Raw genomic sequence first — 19,238 nt, 5'->3', positions numbered from 1 at the left:
AGCCTCATCTTAAGTAAGAATGACCATGAGAGAGTTATACATTTTTCTAAAAACATAAAAATATATGCTGATTAAAATAAAAATGCTTGTGCATTTACCATCTGAAATCATGAGAGGTATGATGATTGCTTTTGGGAACCCACTGGCCTCCCACAAGCCCCTGCAGCTTCATCCCACCTGTCTAGCCTTCACTCTCATCTCTACATATCTCTGTTGATGGGATCATGATGGTCCCCTCCCTGTCTGTGCACCTGTCATGGAACAGCAATTGCCCATAACTTTGCTCATTCCATGCTCTTAGCCTGGAGGACCCTACCCCTTTCTCTCTGCCTGTTCCTTTAAGACGTGCCTCCTCCGTGAGTTCTCTAGCCCCTAGTCTGCTCTCCCTTCCTGCTTCACTTGCAGTAGATGCCCATCACCCAAGGTTCCAGCTCATGCTTCTTTCAGCGTTTCACGTGTGCTGATCTTACCAACTTGTCTCACAAGTGCCCCAAGCCTTACATGGCTTGTGCCTGCCCAGTCTCTCCATGCACCCCACAGGTTATCTTCATCCTTCGCTCTGTGTATTACAATAGGTGCTGTTTCTGTGGTGTCCCATTGCAGTGCCTTTGACCATGCACTCTCTCGGCCCTTTCTCTGTTTTTCATCCCCTGGCTCATTCTTCCTTCTCTTTCAAGATGCTAATCAAATATTTCCTCCTCCAGGAAGCCATAAAGACTTCTCCCATGGCTTGCCATATTTCCTTCTCTCTTAGCACACACACACGTGCCTGTGGTCATCGTCATCTATGTACTTCTCTTCCTTCCCTACTAGACTGACTGTAAGCTCTTTAAGGAGAGGATCTTGCTGGATTTTATGTTCTAGAGCATGACACAGAATAGGCACTAAGTAAACACTGCATTTCTCAATCAATTTGTGAATTAAGTGACTTGAACTTTGCTATTTCAACAGGACTATACGTTCTCTGATGGCAGAGATCTTGCCTTCTCTCTTTTTTCTTCCCATGGTTGCTTGCTTCAGGCAGGCAAATAGTAGGTGCTTGTTAAATTTGCAGTAAGATAAGTTTCATAGGAAATGCAGGAGGTGGTGAAGGTTGACAATGAAAATCAACACAGTTAAGATAGTTTAGCAATTCTAAACTCTATTAGGCCTGAGCTGACTTTGAACACCAAATGTGTCATGATTTTGATAATTGAAGGCAAAGGGGGATGTGTTTGGAGTGCTTTTCCTTTGTCCATGACTGAAAAGATGTAATTCATGTTAGGATACTAGTCCTGTCCATTCTACATCAGCTCTCCATCTGGAGACGGAGTCGAATTCTTTTCAGGATGGAACTGGTATCCTCTGTGTGTGTGTGTGTGTGTTTGTGTGTGTGTGTGCGCGCGTGTTTGTGTATGTATAAAACAGAGAAAAAGAGAGATAGCAGTCCAGATGCCAACACACCTGGAATCTATTTGTGAGGATCACTGGTTCAGTCCACAGCTTGGGCCATTCATTTATTTCTCGCTAAGCAAACATCTGGGATTCAGTTTGAGACGCCAACGAGTTTGGATGGGATCTCAAAGCCGTGGTTGGATGGGGAACTGCTCGCCCGAGGGGGAGGTGAAAGAGGTGAGCAGGGGCTCTTAAACTATTCTGCAGACTTCAGTTCAAATGCAATAGCCGGAGGGTTGAGAAACCCTTCCCATGCTGGAAAAGCATTCAAGAAAAGGAATAACCAAAGAAGGTTCAATCAGATCAAAGCAATAATGCAATGTGAAAAGTGCTCCCTTTCCCCTTTCACTATCTTCCCTTTCTATGCCGCATTTCTAAGTATATCCAGGTATCTTGCTTTTCTAGGAAAAAAAAAGAAGAAAAAACTTGGATCTGGACCAGGAAGGAAATGCTATGAGAAAGTAAAATTCTAATTAGTTATAGATGAGAATTGGTCACAGATAATTACTCTACATTCCTTGGCTCATGCCTGAGAAGGCTTAAAAGATTTTTTTTGTTGCTAGATACGTGGACATACATCTAGATACCTAGATAAACACACAGAGAAGTGCACCGTCATTAACAGATCTTGCAGCGTGCGAGTGTTTGGAACAGAAATGAAAGGGAAATTTGTTATTCACAAGCTAGGAATATTTGAATCTTTTGCTGTTAGGTCTCATTTTTTGTTTCTTTTCTTTTCTTTTTTACTTTGAACTTGCTCAAAACAAAATTCCGATGTGTTCAAACAGGATCATTTTAAACAGTACACTTCCAGAAAATTTGTGCTGAGTTGCACCTGCCCTCTGTGACATCTACAGAGTAGATGGAGTATTTCTCCTTCCGTTTGCCTCTGTCTTTTTCCTACCTGTGGGTTGAAGGGGTTGGAGACCCAGATGAAGGGCCTAGAATAATCCAGAGAGAACATGAAAAGTCTGTGGTGGGCTGTGCTCATGCCATCCTATTTAGAGCCAGCTTTGCTGCATTTGGGTATTTTAAGGGAAAAAAAGTCCTCATAGCTTCCTAAAATATTTTTCTCTTAATTCCTAGTAGAAATGACTCCACATTAACCATAGGGTGCTCAAGGCATGCTTAGTGTCTTGATGGAACATGCTTTTACAGAGCAATACTAGCTTCTAAGGAATTCTCAATCCCTCCCCCCGGGCCCCCCAAAACAGCCCTCCCATATTCATTCCCAGGCTGCACAGACAACAGAGAGTTAGCCTTTGGGGGGCCCTCTGCCTTTTCAGCACCCCTTGTTTTGCTGTTATGAAAACCTCACTTGAACGTTCCACTTGTTAGAGACTCGCACCCTCGCTCTGGCTTCGCTCGGTTCTGAAGCTGTGCTGCTTCCCCCTCACCCCACTATGTGAATCACACGGTGTGTGCCTCACGCTCTAGACTCTCACGACCCTCTTTCAAGCACTATGGCAAATGTGTTAAGTCTGTGCCATTGTGATTGCAACCCTCCAGTAACCAGGTTGCAATACTCTGGAAGGTCCCTAACGAGATGGTCTAGTTTTAATAACCTGAAGTGAAATAGCAGCCAGCACCGGGGTGCCTGGGCAGCATTGCATAGCAACTTATAGCACTTTAAGTTTTTCAAAGTTTACCACCTTCTTCTCATTTGTTCCTCAATAATTCTGTGGGGTAAGTGAAGTAGATATTCACTCACTCATGCGTTTATTCATTCATTCATTCATTCAACCAACCAACCAGCAAATATTTATTGAGCACCTACTAATTGCTAGAAATTATTCTAAGCTCTGAGTTGCAGTGAACAAAATAGTCAAAAAAACCCTGTTCTCATGGCACTTCATATCTGAATGGATATTGTAACAGATATTGTCATTCCCATTTTTCACATGAAGAAACCAAGAAAAAGAGAGGTTAAACCCTAAGGACACACAGCTCCTTTAGAGCTAGATTTGGAATTCAAGTAGCCTATCCAGCTAGTTATCCAGACTAAGGAGAAGAGAATAGGGATCTTAGGAATCATCTCATCCCACCCACTGCTTCTCTCGATGTAGAAAACCACAGCTCAGAGAGGGGCTGTGGTCTACACAGTCACACAGCTCTTGGGGGCAGAGCTACGACCACAGCCCGGCTTCCCTTAGCTCCAGCCCCATGCTTTATCCATGAGTTCTTGGACCCTGCGGGGGCCTATAATTTACTGGCTCTGTCATCTTGTTGCTGTCCCTCCCTCACCTAATGACCTCTGTCTTAGTGCGTTCGGGCTGCTATAACAAAATTCCACGACTAGATTGCTGATAAGCAACAGAAATTTATTTCTCCGAGTTCTGGGGGTTGGAAGTCCAAGATCAGGGTCCCTGCATGGTCATGCTCTGGTGAGGCCCTCTTTCGGGCTGCAGACTGCCAACTTCTTGCTGTGTCCTCACATGGTGGAAAAGACAAGGGAGCTCTCCAGAGCCTCCTTTATAGAGGCGCTAATCCCGTTCATGTGGGCTCTGCCCTCATGTCCTAATCAGCTGCCAAGGCTCCAGGTCCTAATACCATCACCTTGGGGGTTAGAATTTCAGCATATGAATTGGGGGGCATGGGGACACAACCATTCAGACCATAGCAATCTCCCTTCCTTCCTTAATCAACATAGATTTCATGACCCATTTTCATGAGTACTATAAGCGCATTCCCTCAACTCCCGTGCCCATCTAGTCTTCCATCGTAGTTCCTGGAAAAACCCTAATCTTGGCTGAAGTCAGTCTTCAGTTGTTTGCACCCTCTCACCCAGGCAACCTGGATGTGGCTGGAGAATAAACACACACTTATGTGGATGAGTCTCACTTACAACTCAGGATCACTAACCTCAAGGGGTCTTGCTGCTGCCCACCAACCCTCCTGTCTTTCCTAGTCAATTCACTCTCCTGCTCTTTCCGAGACAAGTGTTTCTCACCTTCTCTCCTCAGTCATCAGACACCTCCTTCCCCTTCCTCAGTTTCTGCTGAGGATCTAGCTTCCTTTTTCACTGAGAAAATAGAAGTAATTGGAAGAGACCTTCCACAGACTGCCACCACCACGTCTGTCATACACTGTCCCCTGACCTCCGCCTCCCCTACTGTTGCCACACGTGCCCTGTCTTTGCCCCTGTCAAAGGGCGTTGCTGTCACTTATGCACTGGAATTTCCCCTATTGCCTATTCAGGAGCCTCACTCTAAAATTTTCCCCTCATCCCCTGCCTCATCAATTTACCCTGTTTACCAGATTATTCTCGTCAGCATATAAGCATGTTGCAATTTCCCCCGCCTTAAAAAATAAAAACAACAAAACCTTTCTTGACTCCATATCCCCTGCTAGCTATCAACCCATTTTCTGTCCCCCTTTATAACAAAACCCCTCAAAATCATTGTCTTCCTTTGATTTTCTCCTGCCACTCTTTATTAGACCACTCCAGTTAATAGTTTATGCCTTCTTCTGTAGCAAGCTGCTCTTTCCAGGTCACTAATGAGCCCCACTTTGCTAAATGCAATGTCATCCTCATCTTTCTCTACCTCTCGGCAGCATTTGACAAATCAGTCCCTCCCTCCTTGCAACCCTTTCCTCACTTGTCGTCCATAATTCTGCTCTCTCTCGCTTCTCCTCCTGCCACAGTGGCTGCTATTTCCCACCCGCTCTGGTCTCTAATGGACGGTGCAGCCCAGGACTCAGTTCTTACTCCTCTTCCCTTCTTTTCTTCATTTCCCTTGGTGACCATAGTTCATGCCTTTAAGTACCTCTACATCTCTATTTTGGTCTTATCCCTGAAGCCCAGGTTTGCTTATCTAATTGTCTATGGGTTATCTCCGCTTGGATATTTATAGGCATATCAAATTTAACATGTCCACATCTGGTCCCCCCCAAACCTGCTCTACCCACAGTCTTCTCCCATCTTGGTGACAACAGTTCCAAAGTTTCAGATGCACAGGCCAAAACCTCAGCATTATCCTTAATTCATCTCTCTCTTGAGTCTCACCTCTAGTCCATTAGCAAATCCTGTCTGCTGCACCTTCAGAATACTTCCATCTTAACACCTCTGCAGCTGCCACCCTAGTAGGAGTGTAGAGAGAATTCCCAGAGAAGGGAGCAGCATGCGCAAAAACCCTGAGGCAAGGAGGATGCAAGACTGGAGTATCTCAGAAGAGATTGAGGTGTGATTCTTGAGTCTGGGATGCTGCTTGCCCTGTTGGTCCCATTATGAAATGTGGGGTGAAGAGATCGCTATGGGGATCTGAGCTTTGGCCACTGCCAAGTGATCTGGCTGTATGGAACGGATCTGGTCAGCTCTGAGAGGTATGCATGACTGTTAAGTTGCATGCACATTATGTCTGTAATATATGTTACGTGTGTATGTGTCTGTGCATTCACACGCGTGCATAATGTGTACGAATATGGTTCCATGTACAATCTGCTGGGGGATCTCTAGAGACCCCTGATCATGAGTTTAGTCCTAGATGAAGCAGCCTGTTGGTTACAGCCCCTGGGGTTCCCTGCATTCTTCTAGGCAAAAATGACTTAGGCCTTAATGGGTTAGCCACCCTGGAACAAGAGGACTCTCAGTGTGCCCTTTGGCTCATTCTCTACGGAGCCAGTGTGTATCCTGCTGTGACAGCATAGATAGGATCTTCTTTTCCCCTCCCCCATCCCTCCCCCTGAAATCAAGGTCTTCTGGAAGCAGGGGTATTTGGGTATATGGCAACATCTGGGACAGGGGTCAGAAGCAAGGCAGGCTCAGGCCACTGATGTGCTCTGCTTTATCCCTAACAACCGTGTAATTGGAGGAAAATTGGTCCAATGTGAGGTGCGGGAAAGTTCAAAAGTGGTTGTTTGGGGGTCTTTGTGCTTGTTTTCTTTTCATGCTAGAGTCCTGAGTTGGATCCCAGCAAGATAAGATCCTGGGCAAGCCCCAGAGTTCTCTAGAACTGTCCGTATATCTCAGGACAAAGTCACCTACAAGGGCAGGCAGGGGCTGAGAATACCCTCGGAGAGGTTCTGGATAGACAGACCCTTTAAGTCTGAGAGGAGAGCAAGGATAAATGCTCTTCAGAGATGGCTCAGGATTGCCCTCCTGCCCTGGAGGCAGTGATTTTCTGGGGCCCTCAGAGCCTTCCTCTGAAACCAGAGGGGCAGGATCATTAAATAGGCCTTGGACAGTAGGGCCAAGGGAGCACAGTGTCGGTTTTCTAGTCTGCTTTGATTCAGTTTCTTCAGCTATGAAATGAGCACATACTCCTTGTTACTGGCCTCCCTCCTAGGATTGTTGAGAGGCCTCCTGGTCCACCAGGCACCAAAGAGTTAAGGAAGCAGAATGGTGAAGGGGTTCAAAGCACAGGTTTTGGTGTCAGAGAGACCTCTGTCCAAACTGTATTTCTCAGCTGTGTGACTTTGGACAAATTATGTACCCTCTCTGTGCCTCAGTTTTCTTAAATAAAATAATGACAACAACAATGTCTACTTCAAGGTCGTTTTAAGGTGAAATGAGATAATGCATGTAAAACACCTCACATGACACTTAGCACGTCATAAGTGCCCTGTGTTAACAGAAGAAAGAAAGGAAGGAAGAATGAACAACAAGAACAAAAAGATCTTTACTATTGCTTTGATGCTAAGACAAGTTGGTTATTAGGATAGTTCTCACCAAATATTCAAGTATCCCTATAGATTTCCCAGCTTCCTTTGCGGTTAGGGTTGTGTCGTGTGACTAGTTCTGACCAATAAACTGAGAGCAGAAGTGTTATGAGTCACTACTAGGTCAAGGAAGTTAAGAGCTGATGTGGGTTCTCCCTCCCTCTCTTCTCCTGGCACAGTGACCTTGGAGGCCACATGTTCTTTATGGCATCTAACGAGAGAGAGCAAGCCCTTTATGTGAGTGTGGAATCTGTGTCTACTGTTTAACCCAATGAGATTTTTTAGTTCATTTGTTACTGCTAATAGTCTTGCTGACCAATATGGTCATCAATGAAGGAGAAATAAATCTCCTGTATTTCCGATCTCCTGGGGCATCTAGGGATGATGATAATGATAATACCAGTAGCTACCATTTATGGAGGCTGTGAGAAACACTGCAAAGCCCATTGCAGATGTTAAACCATTCAGCCCTCTCAGCTATCTCATGAGGTACATGTTTTTCTATTACATAATAATTGTGTTCCTAAAATAAACTTTAAGTTTCTTTAAAAGGGGTTTTCTTAAACAACTTCAAGGAGGAAAAAACTGCTTAGCGGCAGGAGTTTTAGACAACGACAACAAAGTTATTACTGCTGCGGAAATGTCAAACATAAAGGTTTTTAATTGCTATTAGGACATTTTGAAGTTACAAACTAAAAATAACAGATTTTCAAAACTGGCATAAGCCAACCTAAATGTCATTGAGCAAAAATGTTGAATTCCGTGGAAGACAAGACTCAGGTCAACTCACTTCCAAACCATCAAAATAAATCATGGCTTGGTCCAGAAGTGCTATTAAAAAGAAGCTCCATTATATCTCAGTGAAGCTGCTACCAAAAGATAAAAATAAATTTTATAAAAGGAAATCCCAGTGGCAAAGAAGAGCCAGTCACCCAACTAAAGTGGCCATGGGTGTTGAGGCAAAGAGGCTTTCTTCCCACACATGTGGGGACCTGATTTTGACAGTGTTGTAAACCAACAACCATCACAAATCAGGTTCCTTACTGAACTGATCAGATTACAACCAATTTGGATTATGAAAATTTGCATAGCAGGAAAAACAAGTCTGAATTTGATTTGTTTGACAGATGAGGAAACTAAGAAAATATGAGGCCATCAGTGGCTAGGGCGAGCAACTGTGGAAACAGCCCCAAATCAGGCTCTTTGCTCTTTTGACTCTGTTCACAGGGTTCCCCCGATGTGTAGTGACATCCATACATCCTCGTGGATGATGGGGTCACCTCTGAGCTGGGGTTCAAGGCCTCTGCAGTTTGGGTCTGCCCTTCTCCTGAAGCCTGCCGTCATCTGTGGAGATGGACCACCTGGACCCCCAGCTCGCAGGAAGCCTTGGGCCTCTCCATGCCTCCACCGGGGGAGGTGCAGAGCTTCTGCTCTGATTAACAAAGCCACTTTGCCCCTGTTGCTTAGACATGTTGGTGTTCCTGAAAGTACCAGTAGACCTGGGAAGCATCCAGCTGCCTAGGAAAGTACCTGGGAAGGGGCCCAATTGATTTCGTTACTAAAGCAAACACTCCTGGTGACTTTGGGGAGTTAGCACCCTTTGACATTCTCCCTCCCTCTGGCCTTAGCGGGGCAGCTCGACATTGCACACCTCCCTGAGAAAGGATAGGACTTGCAGTGCCTGGTGCTGCGGCCTGCTGCTGACCTGGAGGCCTCTCAGCAGTCCCTCACCCAGTGAGGGGAGGCACTCAGCCCCACCCCTTCTCACTTTGCTGGTCAGTGAGCCAGGTGAGTCTGGAAGCCGAGTCTCCAAGAGGTCTGGAGGATGCAGACAGACTCAAGCAAGTGGGCCCTCGGGGAGTCGTGTTCACCTCCAAACAGGATGGCTCCCCTCTCCTAGCCCAGGGAGGCTATTGATTCTTCAGACTCCCCAAATGGGCCATTCCTGCCTTAGGATTTATTCATGAAATTCAGCAGGCCCTTTTTGAAGGGTCCTGCATGGTTGGGGCTGTGTCGGCTGAAGTTGGGACACCAAGCAGATATTAGACATATTTCTTACTCTCCAGGACCTTCAGAACTTAATGGGAAGATGAGACCCACTCATTAGGTGGTAAATCGAGACAGTCTATAATGAAGGGTTAAATGAAATATCATCATTATCCATGGTAGTTAAGAGTGCAGGTTTGGCATCAAGTGTCTGGGTTCAAATCCCATCACCATCATTTTGGTCAAGATTGACTCAGGGCAAGTGCCTTAACTTTCCTAGGCCTCTGTTTCCTTATTATAGGGTGACTAAGAGTACTAACCTCGGCGTGTTTCTGTGGGGAATTAAATGAGATGGTGTGTGTAAAGTGCTTAGGACAGTGCCTGACTCATGGTCTTGGTGTTATTACTGGCTACTGCTATTAGTTGTCAATACATATTTGAGAGACTCCAATGGTATAGAAATCCAGAATCTAATCACACGACCTCCTGCATGGTGGTCCTCCCTTCCCTATTCCTTTCAGTAGCTATTGATAGTTTTGACTGATCACTTACCCAAGCAGGAGCCCCAGGAGTCACTTTTAACAACTCTAGTCCCATAACTCCCTCAACCCTCATCTGCATTCAGTCACAAAACCCTGTTGATTATATGTCACATCCATCTCCTTCACTCCAATACCGCTCATCCTTAACCAGGTCCTCACACAGCCACATTGATTACTCAAGAGCCCTGGTCTTAGTCAAGAGCTTACTGGTCTCTTTGCTTCCAATTTTACTCCCTTCCAAACCATGTTTACTGCTACTAAAGAGAACTTTCTAAAATCCAAACCAGATTATTGTTCCCTTGCTCACACCATTTCTGTGGCTCCATTTGACTCTCCGTAAAGAACCAAGCCCAAATCCTTTATCGTGACCCACAGGGCCCTCTGATATGACCACTGCCTAGCTCTACAGCTTCATCGCTTGTGATTCTCAATCACCGCCATGTTCTAGCAATGTAGGCCTGCTCCCCAAATGCTCCTTGGTCTCCTGGCCCTCTGTGGCCATACACATACTGCTCTCAAAGTCTAGAACCCTTTGTCCCTATCTCCTGAGGAGTCACAATCATGCTTCAAAAGTAAACTCTGAACTACTTTCTTGGGGAAGCCTTGCTTTACCCAGGTCTGGGTTAACTGCCCCTCCTCTGTACTCCCACAATACCTTTGCTTTCAAGATCACAGTGCAACTTTTTGTTTTCATGTCTGTCTCCTCCACTAGCATCTGACATTCTTATTCATCTGCATTTTATTCATGCAGATGCAGGAAGAGACTGCATCTTATTCGTCTTCGTACGTTCATATTGAAAAATGACTGTAGAGATGGGTGGATGGATGGATGGACAGATGGATAGATAGTGGTTGGATGAATGGATAAATTAATGATTGGGTGGTTGAATGGATAGATAAATGAGTGAATTCAACAAATGAAGTGGCAAAAACCTCTAATTAGATCTTACACCCAGGTACCTCCAGGAAGGCCATCAGTGGTACCACAAAGACAAGGCTCTGTTTCTTGGAGCTTCATAGTTTAGGCTGAAAAGCAGTATGACCTTGCAACTAGCAACCAGTGGGTTTTTGACTTTGATGGTCCCCATTGTTCCAGCAGGAAAGCTGAGGAGTGTTGATCTTAGAGGGAGGGGGGACACCCAGGTGGGCTTTATCGCATCATTGATCTGGCCTGTGGCCTATTTGCCAACCTCCTTGGGTCTATCCTCATACGGGTTCCATTCAGTCCTTTTCTCCATCCAGGCATCATGGATTTATTTCCAGCTTGAGCTATGGCAGATTTCCACCACTGAGCCCAGAATGACAGAGCAGCAGATGGCATGAGTGATGGCGAGTGCCATGGCCAATAGCTACTGTCTGCTGCCCAGTTACCTGTCCCTCCATAAAAGGGCACATTTCATACTGTTCCTGTTCCTGTTCAGGACTTTCTCTTATAGCAGCCACATGAGAAGTGCATCTTATGCAGCTTGGAGCCTCCCTCAGCATTTTGGGGAAAACCTTTCAGACTGGATTGGTTCACTATGTAAACATGAATAAATCCTTCAGTGAACTGGAAATGGAATGGAATATCGAGCTCCTTGTGATATAGAGAACCAGCATGCAGCCTGCCCAAGCCGAAGTGGAAAGACCCTGGAGCTTTTGGGAGAAGAGCCCAGCCCAGCCACCCTGGACTCCTCATTCAGGGTTGATGAAGCAGCAGGCAGGGCACAATTGGCTAAATTTGGTTGTGTTTTTATTTTCGTCCAGCCGCAAATACCGGCAAAGAACTGAAAACGATTCCTTCCATTCCTGGAGCCTTGGAGCCAAGCTGGTTTTATTTTTAGCTTCAATTCTGGTTTTGGGCTTTTAGCATGTTAAACACCCTACCTGCTGCAGGCAGCCGTGGGCCAGATTTTAGGATTTTGGCCTAGACTGGAGTATTAGTTGTCTGAGTGTAACTCTCACCAGGCTTTGTGCAGCTGTGACAATAGAGGGCGGTTCTAGACAAACCCACATAGAGACCCAATTTTTAGGGACCTCTTTAGGGACCTCCAAGAACGTCTTTTTCAGGGAGGGAAATGGATTCAGGGTGGATGGTTGTCTGGGCTGGGGTGGAGGAAGTGGCAACCCTGGATGAAAGGAAGCAGAGAAAAAAAAGAAGAAAGAGAAAGGGGAAGGGAGCTGTCATTTATTGCAAGGCTTCAAGTAATGAGTGGTTCAGAACCAGCGCTCTGGAGGCAGACTGCCTGGTTCAAATCCTGCCTCTCCCACTTCCTAACACTGCGGCCTTGTGGAACGTGCCCGACCTCTCCAGGCTTTGGTGTCGTTATCTGAGACGTAGACGATAATGACGCCTGCTTCCGAGCTCCCCTGCTTGAGATTCTGCCCATCTAGTACGTAGTGTCTGACATGCAGTTAGGACTCAACAAGCACTCTTTTTATTATCACTGCCATGCTCTTACTGCAATGCTAGACACCTATGCAGACAGTGTGTTATTAAGACTAACTGTAACCCAGCGAGTAGGGTTATTTTGCAGATGGAAACCTGAGGCTCAGTGGGCTTGGTAACTTCCCCAAGGTCCCACAGTGAGAGCATGATACAGCCAGACCTGAACCCAGCCCTGGCCAATCCCAAAGTCATACCAACCACGCCTTCTCTGGGACCAGTGCTTCCATGTGATATAAAGAGACTTATCACTGACTATATGGGAACTGCTGTAAACAAGCAACTAGATTTCCCCTCACCCTCCTCTTCCTGGGCTCCCCCCTTTCTTACCACTTTAGTGACAGGAACACACAAAGAGCTAATACCAAGAATGATCAGAAGAACACTGGTCAAATTCATGGAAACAGAGTAGAATGGGGGTTTCCAGGGACTAGGAGGAGGGGAAATGGAGAGATGTCGTTTAATGGGTACAGAGTTTCAGTTTTGCAAGAAGAAAAAGTTTTGGAGATCTATTGCACAACAATATGGATAACACTGCTGAACTGTACACTTAAAAATGCTTAAGATGGGGACCAGCCTGGTGGCGTAGTGGTTAAATTAAGTTCAGCACGCTCTGCTTCAGTGGCCCGGGCACTGACCTATACTTCTCATCAAGCCATGCTGTGGCGGCGACCCACATACAAAATAGAGGAAGATTGGCACAGATGTTAGCTCACGGCCAATCTCCCTCACTAAAAAAAAAAAAAAAAATGCTTAAGATGCTACATTTTATGTTTTTTTTTTTTTTTTTTTTTTACCACAATTAAAAAATAAATAAAACCCAAAAAGAGCACTGGTGTGGGAGTCAGGCCGCACAGTGGGGCAGAGAATTTGGGCTTGTCTCATCGGACTTCCCAGCCTTCTCTCTGGCCTCCTTCCAGTCAGAAGTCGCGCCGACAGCATCGCCGACAGCCACACCTGCCCGCACTCCGTGTGAATGCCTTCACGGCTGAGCAGCACGCCTCTGACAGGAGACTTACTCTGTGAAGCCTTAAATGCTCCTCTCTCGCATGCTCTGCCCTCTTTGACCTCCTTCTAGTCTCCTGTCCCTCTGAAGTTTTTGTCCATCTACCTGGGATGAAAGGGGGAAAATAGCAAAATCCCACTCAGAGAGTCATGTCTGCTTGGTGCTGAGGGAACGTGGGCCTTGAGGCCAGAAGCTGGAAAGAAGCTCACCTTTTCTTTTCTTCAGTTTGCTTAGCTCTAAGATGGGATAATACAGTTATCCCACATAACCAAACACACGCTGTTCCCTCTAAGTGAAAAACTTCAGCCAGGCTATAAACTGAGCTTTTGCTCCAAGAGGTTCTGGGGAGTGAGATTCTGAGGATTCTGGGGACAGAAGATTTGGGGATACTGGTTTGGGCATTCACTGACTAGGCTGCGAAAAGATGCTAGGACAGAGGGGCATGGGAGCAAGCAAGGAACAGGATCTCCCTCTTAGCCTCACACTCCCAGGAGAGCAGCCTTCATGGAGACCGCAACAACGGCTCAGTGTCCCTTGGGAACGCAGATGGCCTTCTTTCCTGTGGGCAATAGCATTGACCATTCTCAGGAGAGGGTCTGGCTCTGTGGCTACCATCCCACTGGGGCATCCCTACTGGGCTGAGTTTCACTCCAGCCACACTGCACACCTAGACTGTGGCCCCTGACCCAGGGCTGGCTTCTCCATTAGGCACCGCAGGGACAGTGCCCAGGGCCAACAATACTTTCAGGGGCTCATGAAAAAGTTTTAATTTATTTTAATGTTAGGAGAAAAAAAAAAAGAGCTTTCAGGGCACAGTAAATGTTATAATATGTAATATTAATATGTTTGTTTTTATACCAACACAGTTGTAAAATATAATATTGAAATTTTTTTTATTTTTGTGAAGGAGGGTGTCCACAAAGGCAAGTGCTGAGGGCCCATGAGAGTCATAATGCATCCCTGCTCTGGTCCAAAGAGCCAGGCTGGCAGAGTTCCATGTGGTCCTTCAACCCACGCTATCTGCCTCACCCTCTTCTCTGCTCCTATAGCAACTGCTATCTGTCCCTCACCCCCCAACACATACAGTGTAGGATCTGGAATATTCTTTCTAGTATTTTATTTCTTTTTAGGGACCCATTTCACCTGCCAGTTCCATCTCTTGGCAATAGCTACCTGGAGCACATGATGTGCAAAGTTCAAAAGCCTCGTCTGGAGTCCTTGGGAAAGAATGTTGTGATCATTTAGTGATGTCTGTCCCAGGCTTATGACGGGGGAGTGGCAGCAAGTATGCTGTGTTCTCGCTTATGACTGACCTTTGCCTTTATATCCCCAACTTGACTATAAGCTCCACAAGTCGGAAAATGCCTTACACATGCTGAGCATCCCACGTTGAAAGATCTAGAAAGTCTCTTAATATTGATTGATTGATTGAAGCCGTGTCTGTGAATACATTTGATCTATTTTAATGTCCACTTGACATCTTTTCATTCTTTTTTTCATCTTTAGGCGCCTGAACAAGAATAAGCTCCAAGTCCTTCCAGAATTGCTTTTCCAGAGCACACCAAAGCTCACCAGACTGTGAGTAGAGTTGAACTGTGTTCTCTACCTGTGTCTTGCCTGGCCTTGGTGGTATGGAGAACGTGATTGCCTTAGTGGGTGGAGCCCTGTGCCTTGAGCTTGGCAGTTAGGCCGCACGCATGGAGACTTGGGGCAGGGCTTCAATGTGCTGTGCCCCCACACCCACCTCCAGGCTTGATTTTCTTGCTCCCTTCCTTGTGAGGTCAGCGGCTTAAGTGGCTCGTGACTTGTGGTGGTGGGTCACTCCTTTGCAAGGAGGGAGCAAGCTGTTCCATTTAACTTGGGTCTGACCTTACCTCAGGGAAAGGCCCTGAGGGTGGGGTTGGAGGTGAGTTGATCCACAGGAGACTGCCAGTGGTCTCAGAGGGCAGTGGACTGGACTAAACATTTCAACCTCACCACCTTGCTGGCTGGAACGATTCCTGTCCTCTGCCTGCTTCCTAACATTGCCAGCCTGGAACCCTGGGTATGGAGGTCTATGATTTTGTGTGAAAAGGAAGAAAAAGCCTTGAATTTTGCTGTGTCTTCTGGAATGGTCCAGGATATAACGAAGGAGTAAGAGTTGGAGGTGCCTCTATGCATTTATTCAGTGTGAGAGTTTGGAAGCTTAGGAGCTGGAGATGCACATCAGGATGGAGATTATGATTCACGTATTGTGTGTGTAAGGCAAGTGCTAATTATTGCCAGTGAAAGGCCCTGTGACTTTGAACCTAAGGGTCCTTCTGGCAGTCACGGGTGTACCTGATGGGTGAACTGGGTTGCCCAAGGCTTGACTTTCTGAATGGAGAGATGTTCTGGCTGGCTGCTTAGCAGTCAGGCAGCGAGGTTCACAGGCTGGCTGGGAAGACTCTGACATTACTGTGGAGGCTCTAAAGTTATGGCCACCATTCTCATTTCCAATGGCTGTGTTTAATACCTACTTATGCAGTCAAACAATGCCTGTAGGCTCCAGGATAAATTGGGAAATACAAAACACGGTGTGTGCACTTAAGAATGAGTTCTGAATTAGGAATCTATATCTCTATCTGTACACACACACAGAAATTATATACATAAATGTATTTTAAAGGGCACTTTGTTAGAACAAGAACAGGCGAGGATTGGCTGGTATTTCGTGGTACAGTGCCTTGCTTGCCTTCTGTAGGACACACCTGTACTTTGTCGAGGTCTCCTCTTGCTGCGTACTCCATTTCTCTTGCTCAGTCCACCTGGCCGACTTTGCTAAATGTGGGAAAGAATATGCCACCCTTTCCACCCTTCCACTCTGAATCTGCCCTGATGGACATGAGGGTGGATGAAGTGCATTTCGGCAACCTGAGTGTCTGGCAGAGCTGGGTATGCAACACCAATGGGCATACGGGGAAACTACCTGGTTTTTAACTTCTGCTTCCCTGTATAGTTCTTCTCTTGAATGCTTACCTAATAGCCATCTCTCCACCGAGCACTCCATTGTGCCTTTTCAACCTGGTCCTAACTGAATAATGCAGACTATATGCTCTTCCTCTGGAATCTCCGTGTCACTTTCTTGGCAAACATAGGGTGCCTGTGGGGCTGGAGCTTCTGAGCAGTTTTGAGCGGGTGGGGTGTGAATGTTCGAGTTGCTGCAAGATGTCGGGTGGGCTGGTTCTTGCTCATGAAAGGTGGCGTTGCAGCTGCTCCCCATGGCCATCAGGTGATGCCCATTTTGTGCGGGGCTGGTCTTGCTCCAGGCAGAGGAGGAATTTCAGGCAGTGATAACAGGTCTCTGAGATGCTGGGGGCCAGGCCCAGGCAGGCAGCACAGGGACATGGGAAACCCCAGGGTAGTGTTGTAATTGACACTTTCTAACTGAGAGGGGTTGGGAGAGGCACTTTCCTTCTGTGCCTATATATCCTCATCAGTAAAAGAGAGATGCCCCCTCCTCCATTCTACCTCCCTCACCGAGGAGCTATAAGTATCCAATGAGATAGTGGTGCGTGTGTGTTTTCTAGGGTTTAAAATGCTGTAAGAGTGTAATCAGTGAGATAACTATTGTTACTCCTGCAATTCCCATCTTCACAACCTTCGTTTCTGATGTCTTTTCTCTGGGAGGCGTGAAGAAACTAGGCATTGCTGTGAGCACTGAGATGAATTACACAGAGCCTTTGCTTTAAACCAGAGAACCACAGCTGTGGAGGCAGGGATGACGATTGACTCATCGTGGTGTCCATCCCTCTCCAGGTCCCCCGCCCGGCACAGAGTGTGACACACATGCACTCGTGAATGGGTGCATGAATACCTGAATCGTATAGACCTAAGGATGTAAACAGCGCTCCCAGGGAGCTTTAGTTCTTTTATCCACCATTCCTTCATTCAGTCTCTCGCTCACTCATTCATTCATTCAATAAGCTTTTCCAGAGTGCTTGTTTCAGCCTGGCCTCCGTGCTGGGTGTCGAGCTGCAGACCTGAAGGATGCCCAGTTCTCATGTGCCCCATCATGACACATGCAGAATGGCTGGCAAAAAGCTGAGAGCTAAATATAATTTTTTTTTTTATTGAAGCAACTATGTTAACCGAGGTTTGGGCTATAATCGGCAATCCCTTTTTCTCTCTGGGCTTGATCTTTGATTTTTCTTAAAGGTCTTATTTTGTCAGCCACTCCAGGGCTTTTATGGAAGTAAGCAGGGTACAAATTAGAAATCAGTAAATGTGCAATCATGAGTGTGTATACATATGCCACTGGGTGTGCTTTAAAAGAGCACTGCATCTCAGTAGACACAGCAAACGGTTTTCCAGGGAATGCTAAATGTGGATCCTGTGTGGCCATCTACTCCATAGTATGCCGTGCGGGATAAGCAGCAATTCTGGACACGCCTTTTCTTAGTAAATCTATAGACAAAACCTGCTTAATACTAAATGTTTATTTAAAAAGTACCTTTTGGCAAGGCTATGGATGTGTAATAAGACATGTTTCGAGTAGTGATGGGAAAGGGAAATAATATTTGTTGAGAACCTATGTTATTATACTACTACTACTAACTAGTAAGTGACAGAAATGTGACTAAAGTTAATTTAACCCAAAGAGGAAATATCTGTTCATATGCCTGAGAAGTCCAGTGATAGTTATTGATGGCTTTAGGAACAGCTGGATCCAGGGGCTTGGTGATGTCATTGGGACTTCATCTCGCTCTCTCCATCCCTTGGAACAGCGCACGTAATGGCGGGCAGAAGCAGAAGACTCAGAGGGTACTAAATAGCAACCCCGGTGGAGAGGGTGTCCTCGTCAGCAGTCCTGAAGAAAAAAACGGAGGTTAAATTGCTTAGCTTGGTCACATGTCCATGCCTGAGCAAATCGCTGTTGCCGATGAGATGGTGTCCTCTGACTGATCAAGTTTGGGGCATGTGTTCATCACAGTTGTTTGGGGATGAGGATGTGCAGGGGCTGGGAATGGGTTTCCCAAAGGAAAGAATAATTCTGTTTTCAGAAGACGGGAGAAGGGACACCAAACTTGAAAACATCAGATGTCTACAAGTTTGTTGAGCATCTACTCTATGCAGTTTCCCATGCTTTAATTGAGTGCTTTGGATCCTCACAGTCACATCAAGATGATAACAATAGCAAGCACATTGAGTGCCAGGTGCTGTTCTGAGCACTTTACGTTTATAGACGGTCCCTGACTTATGACGGTTCGACTTTTGATTTTTTGACATGACAGTGGTGCGAAAGCGATACACATTCAGTAGAAACCGTACTTCCAGTTTTGAATTTAGATCTTCTCCCAGGCTAGCGATAGGTGGTATGGTCCTCTCTCTTGTTGCTGGGCAGCGGCAGCGAGCCGCAGCTCCTGGTCAGTCATTCTTGACTCAGACACCCATTCTGTTTGTCACTTTCAATACAGTTTTCAATAAATTACATGAGATATTCAACTCGGTGTTATAAAATAGGCTTTGTGTTAGATGGTTTTGCCCAACTATAGGCTAATGTAAGTGTTCTGAGCACGTTTAAGCTAGGCCAGGCTAAGCTATGATAGGTGAGGTGTATTAAATGCATTTTCGCTTGGTACGTGAGGTGTGTTAAATGCATTTTCATCTTACTATGGGTTTATCAGGGTATAACCTCATAGAGGAAGATCTGTAACTGATTTGATACTCCTAACAAGCCTGTGGAGTAGGTACTATGATTATTACTATTCTATAGATGTGAAACTGAGGCTCAAAGAGGTTAAAAAACTTGCCCAGTATCATACAATTACTTAGTGACAGAACCAGGAATCAAATTTGGGTAATCTGACTCTGGAGTCTGTGCTTTTCTCTACTATAAACAGCTCCCTGCCTCAATACTCCCATTTTATAGATGAGGAAACTAAAGCTCAGAGTTTAAATTACTTGCTCATAATCCCACATTTCTAAGCAGCACTCCACTGGGCAGTTTGCCTCAACGCTCAGATTTAACCTTCACACTGATCCTGCAAAGATAATCATTATTAAATCTACTTCTGAAGCTCAGAAGTGTCATCTAACCTACCCGTAGTTGTATAACCAGGATACGTTGGAACTGGGACTCAGTAATGCATGTCTGTGTCGCTGCAAAGTACTCAGATTTCTATCAGCCACACTGCCTTGCTGACTATTGTGGAGAGCTGAAGTGACG

At 45.8% G+C, this 19,238-nt stretch overlaps 1 protein-coding gene across 1 annotated transcript in view; it reads left to right on the top strand.

The window, feature by feature from the left end:
- SLIT3 (slit guidance ligand 3) overlaps positions 1-19,238 on the top strand; it is a 598,986-nt gene that overhangs the window by 85,653 nt on the left and 494,095 nt on the right. The window contains exon 4 of the mRNA XM_058545649.1: positions 14,558-14,629. Within this exon, the coding sequence (XP_058401632.1) occupies positions 14,558-14,629 (72 nt within the window). The remainder of the gene's footprint in view (positions 1-14,557; positions 14,630-19,238) is intronic.

This window comes from Diceros bicornis, chromosome 1 (genome assembly GCF_020826845.1).
Source record: "Diceros bicornis minor isolate mBicDic1 chromosome 1, mDicBic1.mat.cur, whole genome shotgun sequence".
NCBI lineage: Eukaryota > Metazoa > Chordata > Mammalia > Perissodactyla > Rhinocerotidae > Diceros > Diceros bicornis.
This window is presented reverse-complemented; position numbering and strand designations above follow the sequence as displayed.